The following is a 13,717-nucleotide window of genomic DNA, read 5'->3' as shown; positions in this document are numbered from 1 at the left end:
AACAGGGCACTATTTTCAGTATCTCGAGCTTAGAATTTTCATGACCTGATGACAAAATAGCAAGCTATTTGATCATGTGAATTTGCCTCAAGACATTAGCACAATGCATCCATCATGCCTATCGTGTGTGACCCAATCAATCGAGGCAACCTGCACACAAAATTACTTGTACAAAAACGAGCAATGCGGTTTATTACAATCTCTCTTTAGAAATTTAGAAATGAAATAAAATCAATCAAAATGGTGATTGCCTGGGTAATTTTTTGAAGGTGCGCGCTATATGGATGCTGTTCGTGCATGCTCAGCTATCGAATTAGCTCTAAAAAATTTAGGGATAATTCTCTGATGTGAATCAGAAATGAAATGGCGCGCTAATTTGCGAGTGCGAAAAAAAATCCCGAGCTCAGATTTTCATCAAGCTCATGTGAAAACGTCTACTAATATATATATTTTTTATGAGAGAATTTCACAGCTTTGACAGTCCAGACCAGGGCTGCATTCTAAACATAGTCTTGCAACAAGTTATGGGTGTTCATGGAAATTAATTTTGGCTCATATTTTTTTTCTCCTTTTGGTATGTCTGCAGGGCTTATCTGCTAGATAAACTCTATTGAATATCACATCCCATAATACCTTCCAGATAGCATGATTTTACAACGTAAAATCAAAGAAGTTAAAGAAACTGAAAATTGCCAGAACTGTGGCACTGGATACAAGTTTGATGGAAGTGGTGATACAGGTTGTAACAGGGTTACAGTTGTATGTGTATAGTACTGCATATGGGATATTGTGTTAACGTTTTCCCGTAGAACATTTCCGTGCAAGAATTATTATTAAAAAAAAACAACGAACAGAACACTGCAGACTAGTGCAAGCCTGATGTGTTTGGGATCAATGTTATATTCATTGGTTTCCATGTTCTTGCAATCAACTATGAGCTTAGAAAGTACAGTAATTAATTATTGTGGGCCCAATTATAAGTGATGATTCAGAAATAACATGTAATTTTGGATGAGGCTTTCTAAATATGGAAGTTCAGATTTCAAGGGTCAAGTAAAGCATTTTTCTGGCTAACTGTATTTCTTGGTGTATAAGCCGCACCTGTTTCCATTGGATTACATGCAGAAAAAGAGGGTGCAGCTAATACATAGGCATTTTAAGGGAAATTGGTCTAAAACCTGAGCATTCCATGTAATTATCTAATATTCATGTGGCACTACCTCCATTTACAATTCTTGCTATTAAAATTAATCAAAACGAGATATGAAACTCGTCACGCTGACGAGTTAGGTGATACGCTTGGGGTCATCAGGTGTCGGTCATCTGTGATCGACAAAGAAAAGAATGTGATATAGGCACCTTGAAGTTATATTGAGCGTGCATGCAAAACCGTTTCTCTAACCACTCGGCCACGGGACATCCCCGGAAATGGTAAGGCCAAAAAGAAATGTATGGATATTACAGGGGGAAAAAGTCAATGCCCATGCACTCAACAATCGTGGCCGCGTGAACATGTATTGCATTGCTAGACGGAAATGCGGGCTTGTAACGACTGATGTCGCTATGCCATTTCTGGCAACTTGGGAAAAATACGCGCCGTAGACATAAAGCCTATAATCGGCTGGTTTTGATACCTTGCCTTTAATCACAATTTTCAGTGTGATGACGTCTCTCATCAAAGTACAAAACAATGACATGGTCTTGAAAGACAATTGTTCAAAGTACAACACCTCCGTCGTCGTCATTACATACTATGATCAGTTTGACAAAGTCAGCCTGCAAAATTTTGCGGCAGTCGAAGCAATGTGGTCTCCAACACAAAAAAGAGGGATATGGTGTGTGTCTGTGTGTCTGTGTGTGTATAGGTGCGTTTATATACGAACGCGATTTCTACATGGACGAGTATGTAATACAAAATTGAAGAAAAAAAGTAAAATAGCTAAGTATTTTGTTTTGTGATCTTGTGGGGTTCGAACCCGCAACCTCACGTCTCTGAGACGTCGCCTTTAACCACTCGGCCATACGTCTCGACGAGAAAATATGGGAAACGTTATGGACTTGAAAGACAGTTGTTCCATATATAACACATTCATCGTACGTTGTCAGTTTGCTATTGACATGACGATATATCACATGAATATGAGGCAGGTATTAGTACCTGTATGAAATTATTATAGGCATGGTTATCAAATTCCCCTAAAATTTCCTTATAATTGCCTTATTTTTACACACAGTTATGCTATCCCTTTAAACTCGTCACAGTTTAATTAGAATCATTAACATCATACATTAGTACCATATTCAGTTCCATAGCTGATCATGTTTGCTAATTAATTAAGATTAATTGTCTAGAATGTGTCATATGGCCAACCTGTATACATACGTATATACACACACACAATGCTAAATGTATGTATCAAACATCTGTAACACAACTTTGAACTAACTGTAGGAATTATCGCTGCACTTATCATCCATACTTTTTATCACTATCTGAAACTCCACAAAAACCACTAATTGACAAATAATCATCAATACAGAAGACTGACTTAAAGGAACAATGAAAATACCTTTTTTTACAATGTATAGCTTGTTACATGTATAAATCAGCACAAAGTAACCACGACTACATTGTGTTACTGAATTGATATGAACAAATTTCATTTTGTAACAATATACTATGTCAGTTTGAAAAGCCCAGCCTGCAAAATTTTGCAGCAGTCGAAGTAATGCAGTCTCCAACGCAAAACAAAGGTATGCTGTGGGAGTGTGTGCGTATAGGTGTGTTTACATGGAAACGTAATTTCTACATTGACGAAGGTTTAGTACTCCATTGAAGAAAAAAAAGAAAAAAAAAAATAATTGTTTCTTTCGTGCTCTTGTGAGGATCGAACCCGTACGTGTGCAACCTCACGTTTCTGAGACGACGCCTCTAACCACTCGGCCATACGTCTCGACGAGAAAATTGGAGGAACGTAAACTTATGTACGTGAAAGATGAATCAGGAATCGTTTCGTCCGCATTCCATTCTCATTTTCAGTTTTAAATTGCAAAATTGTCAACCTCATGAGGAGATTTCAAAGAATAAAATGCATGATTACTGCAGCTTATTGTCACAGCTACAACATACTTAAGTTTCAGAGGAAATGAAGCAAAATCAGCTGAGATAAAGGTGCTTAAACGTTGTCAAGTCAATGCATGGTTTCTAAAAAAATCACCTCCCATAGACATAACACGTAAACTTGTCCGATTTTGCATCTTTACCTTTAAACACAATTTAAATCATGATGACGTCATCAAATTTCAAAACTATGACATGGACTTAAAAGGCAAATGTTCAAAGTACAACATATCTGAATTTGGGATAATATTGAGCTTAAACAACAGAGATACGAGCAAATGAATGTCAGAAACAGTACCTTAAAAAATTTAATTCCACTTTTTTGATTTCAGATGATGATATGATGACGTCATAATGTATTCATGGAGATATTGATACTTGAAACGTTATTTCCAATTCATATGTTTTTGTACTATGCAATAAAAACATAGGGTAACCAGACGTTTTAAAGAGCTATGGCGAAATAAACAAAGACATGTTTTTCGCTATATTTGCACATAGACGCGCACACGAAATTTCAACTTTGACGCCAACGCATTCCTTTGTTATAGGTCAAAATTGATCGAAAATCAATGGATATTGTTGCTTAATGTATCAGGAATCCAAATCTGTCAAAAAATGTGCATTTTCATGTTGCTTACGCGCACTACGCGCGAAAATGTGCGGACGGACGCGAACGCGCGAAACGCTTAAAATTGTCTGAAACTTCGAGATTTCCCATTGGTAAGTTGTTTTGAGCCTTTTAAAAGTTTGACGCGCGCGTACGCGCGCGTAATAATGTCCTAGGTAATTAGCATTAAAATGTAAGATAGAGCGTGACCTGAACTTAATGTCCACCGAAAATGATACAGAAATAACCTTTAGTTATGAAGTTATGATCGATCATGTAACATGGTCCGAAAATCACAAAATGGCGCCTAGATGACGTCATAGATATGTTACTGTCATGAAAACCTTATTGTGGCTAGATATTGTCATGAGACATGTTCCCTGAAAATGTCATGTTATTCCGTAATGTCATTCTTGAGATATTGATGACACAAAATTGTCCAGAAAGAAAGAAGAATAAAAAGAAATAAAGAGAGATTTTGACAATCACAATAGGTGATACGCTGATAGCGTATCACCTAATAAAATATTTTAGTATTCTTATTTCAGTATCATTTGCTCTTGTACAGCGTAACACTATGCATTTCAAGCAAATATTTGCCAGTGACCTCTCTGTCACAGCCTCTGCTTCAATGGCACTGCGTCCCTGTATAACTAGGGGCATGTGCTGGTAGAAAAGTAGCAAGAAAGTGACTAATATATTTCACATTAGCAATTACTCAACTGCAAAAATAGAAAAGATATTAAAGGATTCAGAAACTTGCATGGACTGTCATAAAAGTTACAACCTCTGACTTTTTTTTTCCTCACATTGGGGACCTAAAAAAAAATATATATATATAAAAGTGGGTGCTTCTTACATGTGTATACACCAGAAAATACAGTGTTAATGGAAGACAGAGATTAAAACAAGTCCGACTGGCTAGATTGAAATGTTCATCAGGACGGATAGAGACATATCTGATGTATGAAAGAATTATTTTTTTTCTTCTAGTGCTTTGAATCTGAGCCCAACAAGGCATTTACCTAATTTGAAACATGACCAACATTACTCTTTTGCCAACCAGCATGCTTTGCTTGTTGCTTTCCCACACATGTGCCAGCAGTTGCTCATTTATGATGCGACCTCATATGATCTTGTTCTTTGTGTGCTATACAGGTTTTGTAACAGCCACATGCAGGTCTTGGGGCTGGTACCGAAGAGAGGAAAGAAGCGTAAGGGTGATCAGTCTCCGGACTCCAGGAATGACATGGCAAGCAGCAAGGGAAGTAGCCAAGACATGGACAAGCATAAAAAGAAATCAAAGGAAAAGAAGAAGAAAAAGAAGAAAAAGAAAAAGAAAGAGAAGCACAAGAACAAAGGAGATAAACCTGTCACAGTAGATGGACTTTTGAACTTCAAGGGCAATTTAGATTCAAATGACTTGGGTTTGTTGCAAAGAAATACTATGCCACCAGAATATCTCAACACCTTGTCCAGCATTGATGGCTTGCCATCTCGCAACAATGCAGTTGAGAAATCCAACAGGACAAAATCAAAGCGCAGGAAAGATGGAAGTACCCTGCAAGAGAGACTGCAGGAGAAGCTTGAGAGAAACAAGCAGCGGTTACGACAGCAGCGAGAAAAAGAAATGCTTGCCAAAGCCTCGAGGCATGGGAAATCTGATGACAAAGCTGCGTCCAATGTAGCTGGCAGCCTAGTGGAGGGTGGATTACAGTACAATGCTTCATACCTCGACCAGAAAACCTTTCCCCAGCCAAACCCTCTTGTGGCAGGGAAGGGGCGTGTTCCCAGTCTCCCATGGCCACAGCTTCCCCAGCGTGCGCCGTCACCGCGGGAGGCATTTGTAAAACTCCAGCAAAAACGTCCCAGGGACCTCTTCGCGCGCAAGCTTGATTCTTCGGCTGTTGATCGGTTACGGGAACGACTGCAGCATGAGGAGGTAGAAGGGACTGACCTTTTCCCCCTAGGCAAGTCATAGTTGAACTTGTAGTTAATTTTTAATAAGAATGCATTAATGTATAATGTGTTTATGACAAATGCATGTTCCATTTTATGATACTAAAAGTAGAAAAGCTGATATTGAAGAGATAGTTTGACAGTACAATTATGTGAACATACATTATACATTGCAGTGTTCACATGAAAGAACCAGCCCTCATGCATGCAGTATTACTTGGGTTGTCTCACATAGCAGTGATCTTGTTGAAGTCTTAATCAAGAAATCATGTCATATCCAGATCATGTTTTATGCATGTGTACAGATAGGGAAACTCTTGTTCCTTATGCAAAGGCAATATGCTATAACAACTCAAAAGAATACAAGAAGAGAGTCAAAGAATACCTTAATTCTTGTTGTGAGGGTTATTGAACTACATATTATTGTCTTTAGAGTGACAGTAACTTTGCAAAAATGCCATCTTTGAATTTTGCTGGAAACTGAGTACAGCTTGCCCAAGAGGTTTGATAGAAATTTTGTCTTGAAATTTATTATCTTGATGTTGATTTAAGACTTGGTCAGTTTCACCTTCAAACTTGGATATTTAGATTATTATTATTATTATTTTTTTTTTTTTTTGGGGGGGGGGGGAGGGGAGGGAACTGGTGTTCGACATTAGAAGAATTTAATTGAATTGAATTGTCAGAGCTCTCTGTCTATCTGTCTGTCTCACCGTCTGTCTGTTTGTCTGTCTCTCTCTGAAGGTGGCATATTGTTGTGTCAGAATATGGGCAATACTACTAAAAACTAATTTATGCAAACCATAAACACAATAGTACGGAAAATGTTCATCATCGTGGTAGAAACTGAAAGAAATAAAGTTGATCTTTTGTCCCCCTCACTTCATGGGACAAAAGATCAACTTTATTTCTTTCAATAAACACAATTATGGCTAATAAGATTTTCAAATAGCTGAATCTCACAGGACTAGATTTGTAAGTTACTATAGAGCACAATACAGAACTATTAAATGGTTTTGATGAAGTCCCAATACAGAGATCACACAAATATCAGAACAAGACAGAAGCAGTGAAGAGCCACATCAGAGACTATTCGTCCACAGTGTAATGTCATAGAGTTGCTGCTCTATTAAATTGTATACTATTAAATCCTACTTCGTGCCAAATCACTGAAATAGAATTAAGTGAAAGTCATTAATGACTGGACAGTTGCATACAGTACATTGTTTTATAATGTAAATTGCTGAGATGTCCTTTGTACAATGTTCAATGTATGTGCACATGCCCTGGTTATTTGATCATATCTAATCTATACATTAATTTATGTGCGTCATTTCCTCCTCCCTTTTTATCTTTTTTTTTTTTTTTTAAAGAAGTTGTCAGTGATATAAAATTGTAACCTTTTTCTTGATATAGGAAGGATGTAATGCAGACTGACACACACATCTTGTTCTTAAATACTGTATTTGCTGGTGTATAAACTGCATCCTTTTTCATTGGATTACATGCAGAAAAGGGTATGAGGAAAAAATCAGTCAAAAACCAGAGCATTCCATGTATTTATCCAGTATTCATCTAGCACTGCATGTACCTCCATTTACAATTCTCGCCATTAAAACTTATACACCATTTGAATATATTCAGAGTCACTTGCTTTTATAACATTAAGGATTTTAAACAAGTGTGTGCCAGTGACCTCTGTTTCACAGCCTCTGCTTCAATGGCACTGCAGCCCAGTATAACTAGATGCAGGGACATGTGCTGGTAGAAAAATAACAAGAAAGAAAGTGAATACCATAATTCATACTAGCAATTCCTCAAGGTTCTGCAAATATGAACAGTCTTTTGATAAAGAAAGATTCAGAAACTCACATGGACTTTCATAAAGGTTACAACCTCTGACTTACATGTACATGTACATTTTCTCACTCTCTCGCATTGGGGACCTTGAGTGCAGCTTATATACGGGTGCAGCTTATACAACGGAAAATATTGTACAATTATTTGTACATTGATATGCTCATATAAATACTGTATGTTGTGTTTCATTCTCATTCTTTACAGGTCTTGAATTTTCAGACACAGAGGATGAGGAGAGTGAGGAGGTCACAGATAGAAGATGTAGATATACCTATAAAGAACAATGTAGTGTAAGGTATGTGAACTTTGTATCTTGATTGATTTCCTCACAGAAATGTCATCTTATACTTCCTACTTATTGCTTTGTGGGCAGTTGGCTTGCATATTACTTTCCATAGACTCAAGCCTATCTGATGTCGGAGGTGAAACAGATACTGGTTGCATTATCAATATGGAGATGGTTTAATTCAATGATTAATGTGTATTGAAACAAGAGATAGATTTTGATTAGCAAAGTATTATCAGCTACACAGAGTTTTGTAAGAGCATGTTCTCTATGACTGCATGTATATCCTGGATTAGACTTTCTTTCTTATATAGGGTGATAAACATTGCCAAATGTTTGCCAGTTTTCTCACCCAAGAATATGATTTGTTTCAAAAGTTATTTCGCTTCCTTTGATGTGTGCAAAACAGTGTATTAGTACACATACTTCCTTCATGCGTCAGTAAAGTGTATAAAATGTATAAATCATGCATATTTCTTTCGACAGTAACATTTCCAGTACTGAAGAAACCAATATCCCATTAAGTCGGAATGACAGACTGAAGCAGCTGAAAACCCACCTGCAGCGGGACAGGAGAAAGCTGGACATCTCCCTGCAATGCGACAGGCTTGAGCAGGGGAGCCTCCGCCGCTCCAGCAAGCTCCTTGTGGATGCGGCCAGGGAGCACCCGTTTGGAGCTGCAGTGTCAATACTCAGGGTTCAAGAGGAGAAGCTGCAAAGGTATGGACAAGTGAAGCTACTCTGATACTTCTGTTAGCTATTTTGTATCATTGCTCAAAAGAAGTACTGTAATGTTCCTGAAATTTCTGGATTTTCTGTTTTGCTGTCTCTGTTGTGTGAGTCTGCATGTGATGTGTGCTACATAGCAATAAACATCATGGCATTCTGTGCAAGCTGAACAGTGACACTTACAGAAGTTTTCAATGTCTAAAATGGTGTACATGATGACTGCAGTGTTTCAGGCTAAAATGATATGTGGTGGTAGATGTCCTTAGTCATCTCTAAACAGTAATTGATCTCCAGTGTGATTACAGAGAAATATTTTAAGCATCCTGAGTAATTGTTATCATGATGAGAAAGCTGTCAGAACGAGTGTGAAAACTTGAGAATGTAGTCTTGTAAAGAGCCTCTCTGCCCGGAATGCTTGCACCACTAATTGAGAGTTCCACCATGTGTGATTTGCAGGCCCAAGGTGCAGACACCACCAGAGAGGATCTGCTGCAGCAAAGAGGAGAACGGGGATCCGTGTCAGGAGGAGTCCATGCCCTACAGCAAGCACTGCTTCAGACGTATCCTTTGCACTACCATACTGTTTTTGTTCATTTGATGTAAAACTGTCACAATTTGGCCTTTAGGCTGCGATGACTTTCTTATCAATAAAGCATTTCAATATCAATATTCATTTCTGATGTGTGCCCAACCTTGCCATTCAAATTAGTGAATATGGAGCAAATTGGCACCATCCATTGTCAAATTTCATTGTTGGGAGAACATATTGGAGAGCTCTTGTCAGATGCAGCTATATATGGCATGAAAATAACATAACAACATCCGATTGCATATGTGGTACTTTTGAGTTCAGAATGCCGAGAGTGATGATGTATGGCGTACATTATATGCAGTGTGCCAATATCTCTTCATAGAACATATTTATTTTTCAGTTTCCATAATCATGTCACTGGAGTATTGCCCTTTTTGGCATGGACAAAAAGTTATGAGATGGGCCAGATAGCTGCATAGAATCCTGTCACCTGCATTGACTTGGAGGAGTTTCCTTGACAACATATTACTAGACATCCTGGAAGATGAAGAGCAGGTGTTGTTCTATCAGTGTGGAGCAGAATTCCCCGGAGGCTTCCGCTGCATAGAGCCCAGCTTTGACATGCTCAATGAGCAGCCCCTCTGTCTCGAGCATGCCAAGAGAGTGGTGAGTTACGGGTCTTTTCTCTTTGTTTCAGTGTTTTAAATCAGTTTGTTTGTTTGTTTGTTTTTTCAGTGTACAAGTGCCTCTCTGTCTGACTCTGTCTGTCTCTCTGGTTAGAAAAATTGATAAATGACAAGTAGTACAAACAATTAAAATGATGACAGTATCAAGTATATATAGCACATTTCAAAATTGAAAAGAATTTCAATGCGCAGAGAATAAATCAGAACATAATTCCAATGCCAGACCCTTTAGTCTTTCAATGTCTAGGACTTTTTCCCATTTTGAAATGCCGTTGAGGTCCTCTAGAATGAGGCGGTAGGACAGTGGGCCATTCACAACCTGCTGCTGTAGCTTTTGTGTCATCACATCTTTTGCTCGAATGTGGCCTGGTAGAGTGTTCCATATCTCTGGATCAACCCTCAGGGCGCTGGCCGCAGGGCATTGGAAGGCATCTTGTATCTTTCTCCCATGCGTTCCAATGCTGTCCTCTCTTGGGGCATGGTCATAGACTTTATTAGCCTGTCGTCCAATTTCTCTAACAGAGGGGGACCAGATCTCTCCCCTTTTTCTGCATGTCACTGTCCATTTCCAAATGTCCGTCCCCTTGAGGGTTGGGCTACAATGCTGATAGCAGCAACTCCAACAGATCGTATCGCTCTCCCAAGAGCAAGGGAGCAGCCCTGCCACGGAGGCCTGCTATGAGGAATGTGTCGTCCGCGAATACACTGATGTCGTCCCCTGCCTAAGGGCTTGGGTCCATCGCATGCGGAGCATTGCGGTTGTTTTTGCCTTAAAGATGTGAGAGGGCATCCGAAAGCCAGAGAATCTCAGCGGCATGGCTAGCTAGTTGCTCCTCTGCCCTCGTTGACTTTCCGGCTCATAAGCGTGTGTCATTGTCAGTAGAAGACATTTTGAAAGACTGCCTGCACACAAAGAAATGATGGTCTCCCACCTTCCTCTCACTTTATTCATACCTGTTATGCACGGAAAGTAATTTCTTCGAAATTGCTTTTGTGTGGAAAGCTGCCTAACCATGAGAAAAATGCTACCCTCTGAGACAGTTTGCATAAAGATATTACATAATACAATACAAAATATGCCAACAAGAATTACAATACAGATTAAAATATCACAGTAGTATACATGCAAATCTACTATAAGATATGATCTGCAGGTACAGATTGGAAATAATGTTTCTAAAGACAATTTTGATTTTAGGCATTCTGTGTTTTTAGTTTTGTGTGTGTTATATCAAGTATTTGTTTTACACTGTTGATGGAATCGGCAAATAATAATGATAATGATGATAATAATACTAATAGTAATACTAATACTACTAATAATGATAATAATAATAGTGTATACCTCTGGAGCGCAACAATCCATGGAAGAGATGTTCGTATTGCTGTGTAGAATTTTTAGAAACGAGATTAATTTCACTGCCGTCCATACTTTTTTAAATCTATTTATAGTACGACTTGTTTGATAAAGGGGGTAAATGCACATTTGCTCACATATAGATAGCTACTTCACAGAGTTGATTTTGTTTCCCTTTTCCTTTTGAATTTTGTATGTTGTAAACATTTACATGAAGATTTTGGAAAACAAATAGAAAGATTATTAGAATTAAATAAAGAAAAGAAAGACTGAAAAAAAGGGTGATGTTCAATATTGTAAATATATAGATTGTATTCTTCAGTCATGTTCTCTGATCAAGCTTCAAGATGTGTTCTTTAAACAATGTGGTGCATTGAACTGCACTGAAGAATTTGTTGCTCACTTGTGTCCTTGCCAGCTGCTGAGATTGCAAGTATTTTGGTGGAAATTGAATATTTCCTCACAATGAGATAAATGATGTGTCATCGTTGGATATGTCTGATGGGCAGAGATTGCATAATTCTAGGAAATCTGTGGACAGTTTATGGCTGCACTGGACTTATGCCAATGCACAGGAAGTCCATTTTCATATGCCAGAAGCTGAACATGCTTTGTAGTTGGTTTGTTTTTTTATCATTTTTTTTTTCCCGGTGGAGGAGGGATGTTTTTCCCAAAGGAACTGGCAGTGCTCCAGTATTATGATTTTGAGTTTGATTTTTAGCTATATATGGTTGCAGTTGCATATCATGATTTCCTGATTAGAAGTTATTTAATGATCCCTGTTATAAGATAAGGGGAAATAACTACTGACTTCAGAGAGTCACATTCTCAGTTTTGGCAAATTGTTCAGATATTCCCAGGAGAACAGTAGCAAGGATTTAGAAATGCAGAAAAGTCATTGTAGCATTTATGAGCTATGAGCCACCTGATTTGTTTCTTTACCTTATAACCATCCTGATTTACTCTCAATTGTACTAAATTTATTTTGTGTAAGGAATTGCTAATATGTAAATTCAAGTCAATGTCACAAGTTCTAAAGTTTATAGTTTTAAAAGAGACTGACAAACGAAAAGAGAAGTTTCAAGAGATCATTGTAAGACCCTTTTTTTTTTGCTCCATCTCTTCCTGTTTAGCGTATGCAACCCAAGCAGAAGAGGCCGAGAAAGAAAACGAAGCCATCTGCTCTGACGAGACCCTTCAAGAAAAAGAAGAAGAACCAACGCAGGAAAGTCAGACCTCAGAAGCCGATTCCACCACTAGGTAAGAGATTGTAGCTGCTTGTCCCTGACATTATATTTGGTTTCCTTCCTGAGATTCCATCCTTTGGCTACATGTGTATACATGCACCCCTGTGATAATGTGAGGAAATCAAAGACCAATGGCATTGCTGTTGTAATGCAGACGGCTTCAAGAGGTACACTTGTTGAACATGGTGTGATGGATGTCTGTCTGTGTCAGCAGTGAGAGAGCTTATTTGAGAGAGCTGTCAGTTGATGCATGCTCGTACAGGATGAAGTGTTCTGTGTCACTGAATACTGGTTTTCATGCTTCTGCTTCATGATAATGCCACTGGCGAGTTCTGTTTGTGGTTTGGACATCTGTCTGCAGAAGCATGACATTTCTTTTTTATTGTGTTTGGATTTATTTTACATGGCCCCTAAGGAAGCACTTAAATGCTTCAGGAGTGAGCAACCATTGCACCGATGGCTTTAAGTCCCCTCTGAAGGACAAGGCATAAAGGATAAAACATGTTGCTAAACTACACAACTGCTGCTGCCAACTCTCAATACTATTGTGTTGAATATGGCCGTGCATTTAGATGGTGGGGCTTATTTTGTTCATACTATTATGAGTATGTACATTGCATATTGCACTTTTGTTACTACTTTCCAACATGATTTGATGCAATATTACACATTTTACAAATAGTGTGTGTTTCAACTTTTACACCTCCCCTCTCAGAACCTCTGCAAAACTACCAGCTTCCCATCAGCACGACGACGATGCCCGTAGCTGCCCCTCATCCTCCCACACCAGCCCCGCCCTTCAGGAGCCCCTCCCCCCTGGGAGCCCACGATATCCCGGAGCACCTGATGGATATCTCAGCTCTGGAGGAGGCCATGAATGTGGACTCGCCACCAGAGGAGCTGGGCTCAGATGCAGAGGAGGAGGCTCTGTCTAGCATCCTCCCTAACCTGGATGAATTCTTTGAAGGTACAGGGACAAAATATCTATTTATCTGTCTAATTCTCATAAAATTTGTGACATAATCATAGCTACTAACCTGCATTGTTTTAAGATATGTAGGCCTAGTATATTTTTCTTCATAAAAAATACAAAAATGCTAGTGAAGTTAAAATATATTTGCTGAATGAAATCTGATTAAGCATGTGTAGCATGTTCAATATATTCCAATTTTAACTACAATCATTCAATTTTGCCTTGAAAAAATCACTAGTAATTTTTTATATTTACTTTTGCTGTTTCCTGTGCATCACATTGTCTTATGGTTTGCAGAGGTTGGCAACTGCAGTACTTTACATTGTTGCTGCATGAGAGGATTTGTTGAATTGTTTA

General features: G+C 38.5%; 1 protein-coding gene across 2 annotated transcripts in view; it reads left to right on the top strand.

The window, feature by feature from the left end:
* Positions 1–13,717, top strand: part of LOC140237781 (INO80 complex subunit D-like) — a 32,589-nt gene that overhangs the window by 11,616 nt on the left and 7,256 nt on the right. For both annotated transcript variants that reach the window (XM_072317717.1, XM_072317716.1), the window contains exons 3-9: positions 4,890–5,701; positions 7,755–7,845; positions 8,323–8,556; positions 9,022–9,125; positions 9,630–9,763; positions 12,274–12,400; positions 13,103–13,354. In XM_072317717.1, the coding sequence (XP_072173818.1) occupies positions 4,890–5,701; positions 7,755–7,845; positions 8,323–8,556; positions 9,022–9,125; positions 9,630–9,763; positions 12,274–12,400; positions 13,103–13,354 (1,754 nt within the window). The remainder of the gene's footprint in view (positions 1–4,889; positions 5,702–7,754; positions 7,846–8,322; positions 8,557–9,021; positions 9,126–9,629; positions 9,764–12,273; positions 12,401–13,102; positions 13,355–13,717) is intronic.

Source organism: Diadema setosum, chromosome 14 (assembly GCF_964275005.1).
Source record: "Diadema setosum chromosome 14, eeDiaSeto1, whole genome shotgun sequence".
NCBI classification, from domain to species: domain Eukaryota; kingdom Metazoa; phylum Echinodermata; class Echinoidea; order Diadematoida; family Diadematidae; genus Diadema; species Diadema setosum.
The sequence above is the reverse complement of the archived record's forward strand: the minus strand, read 5'-3'. Positions and strand labels throughout refer to the sequence as shown.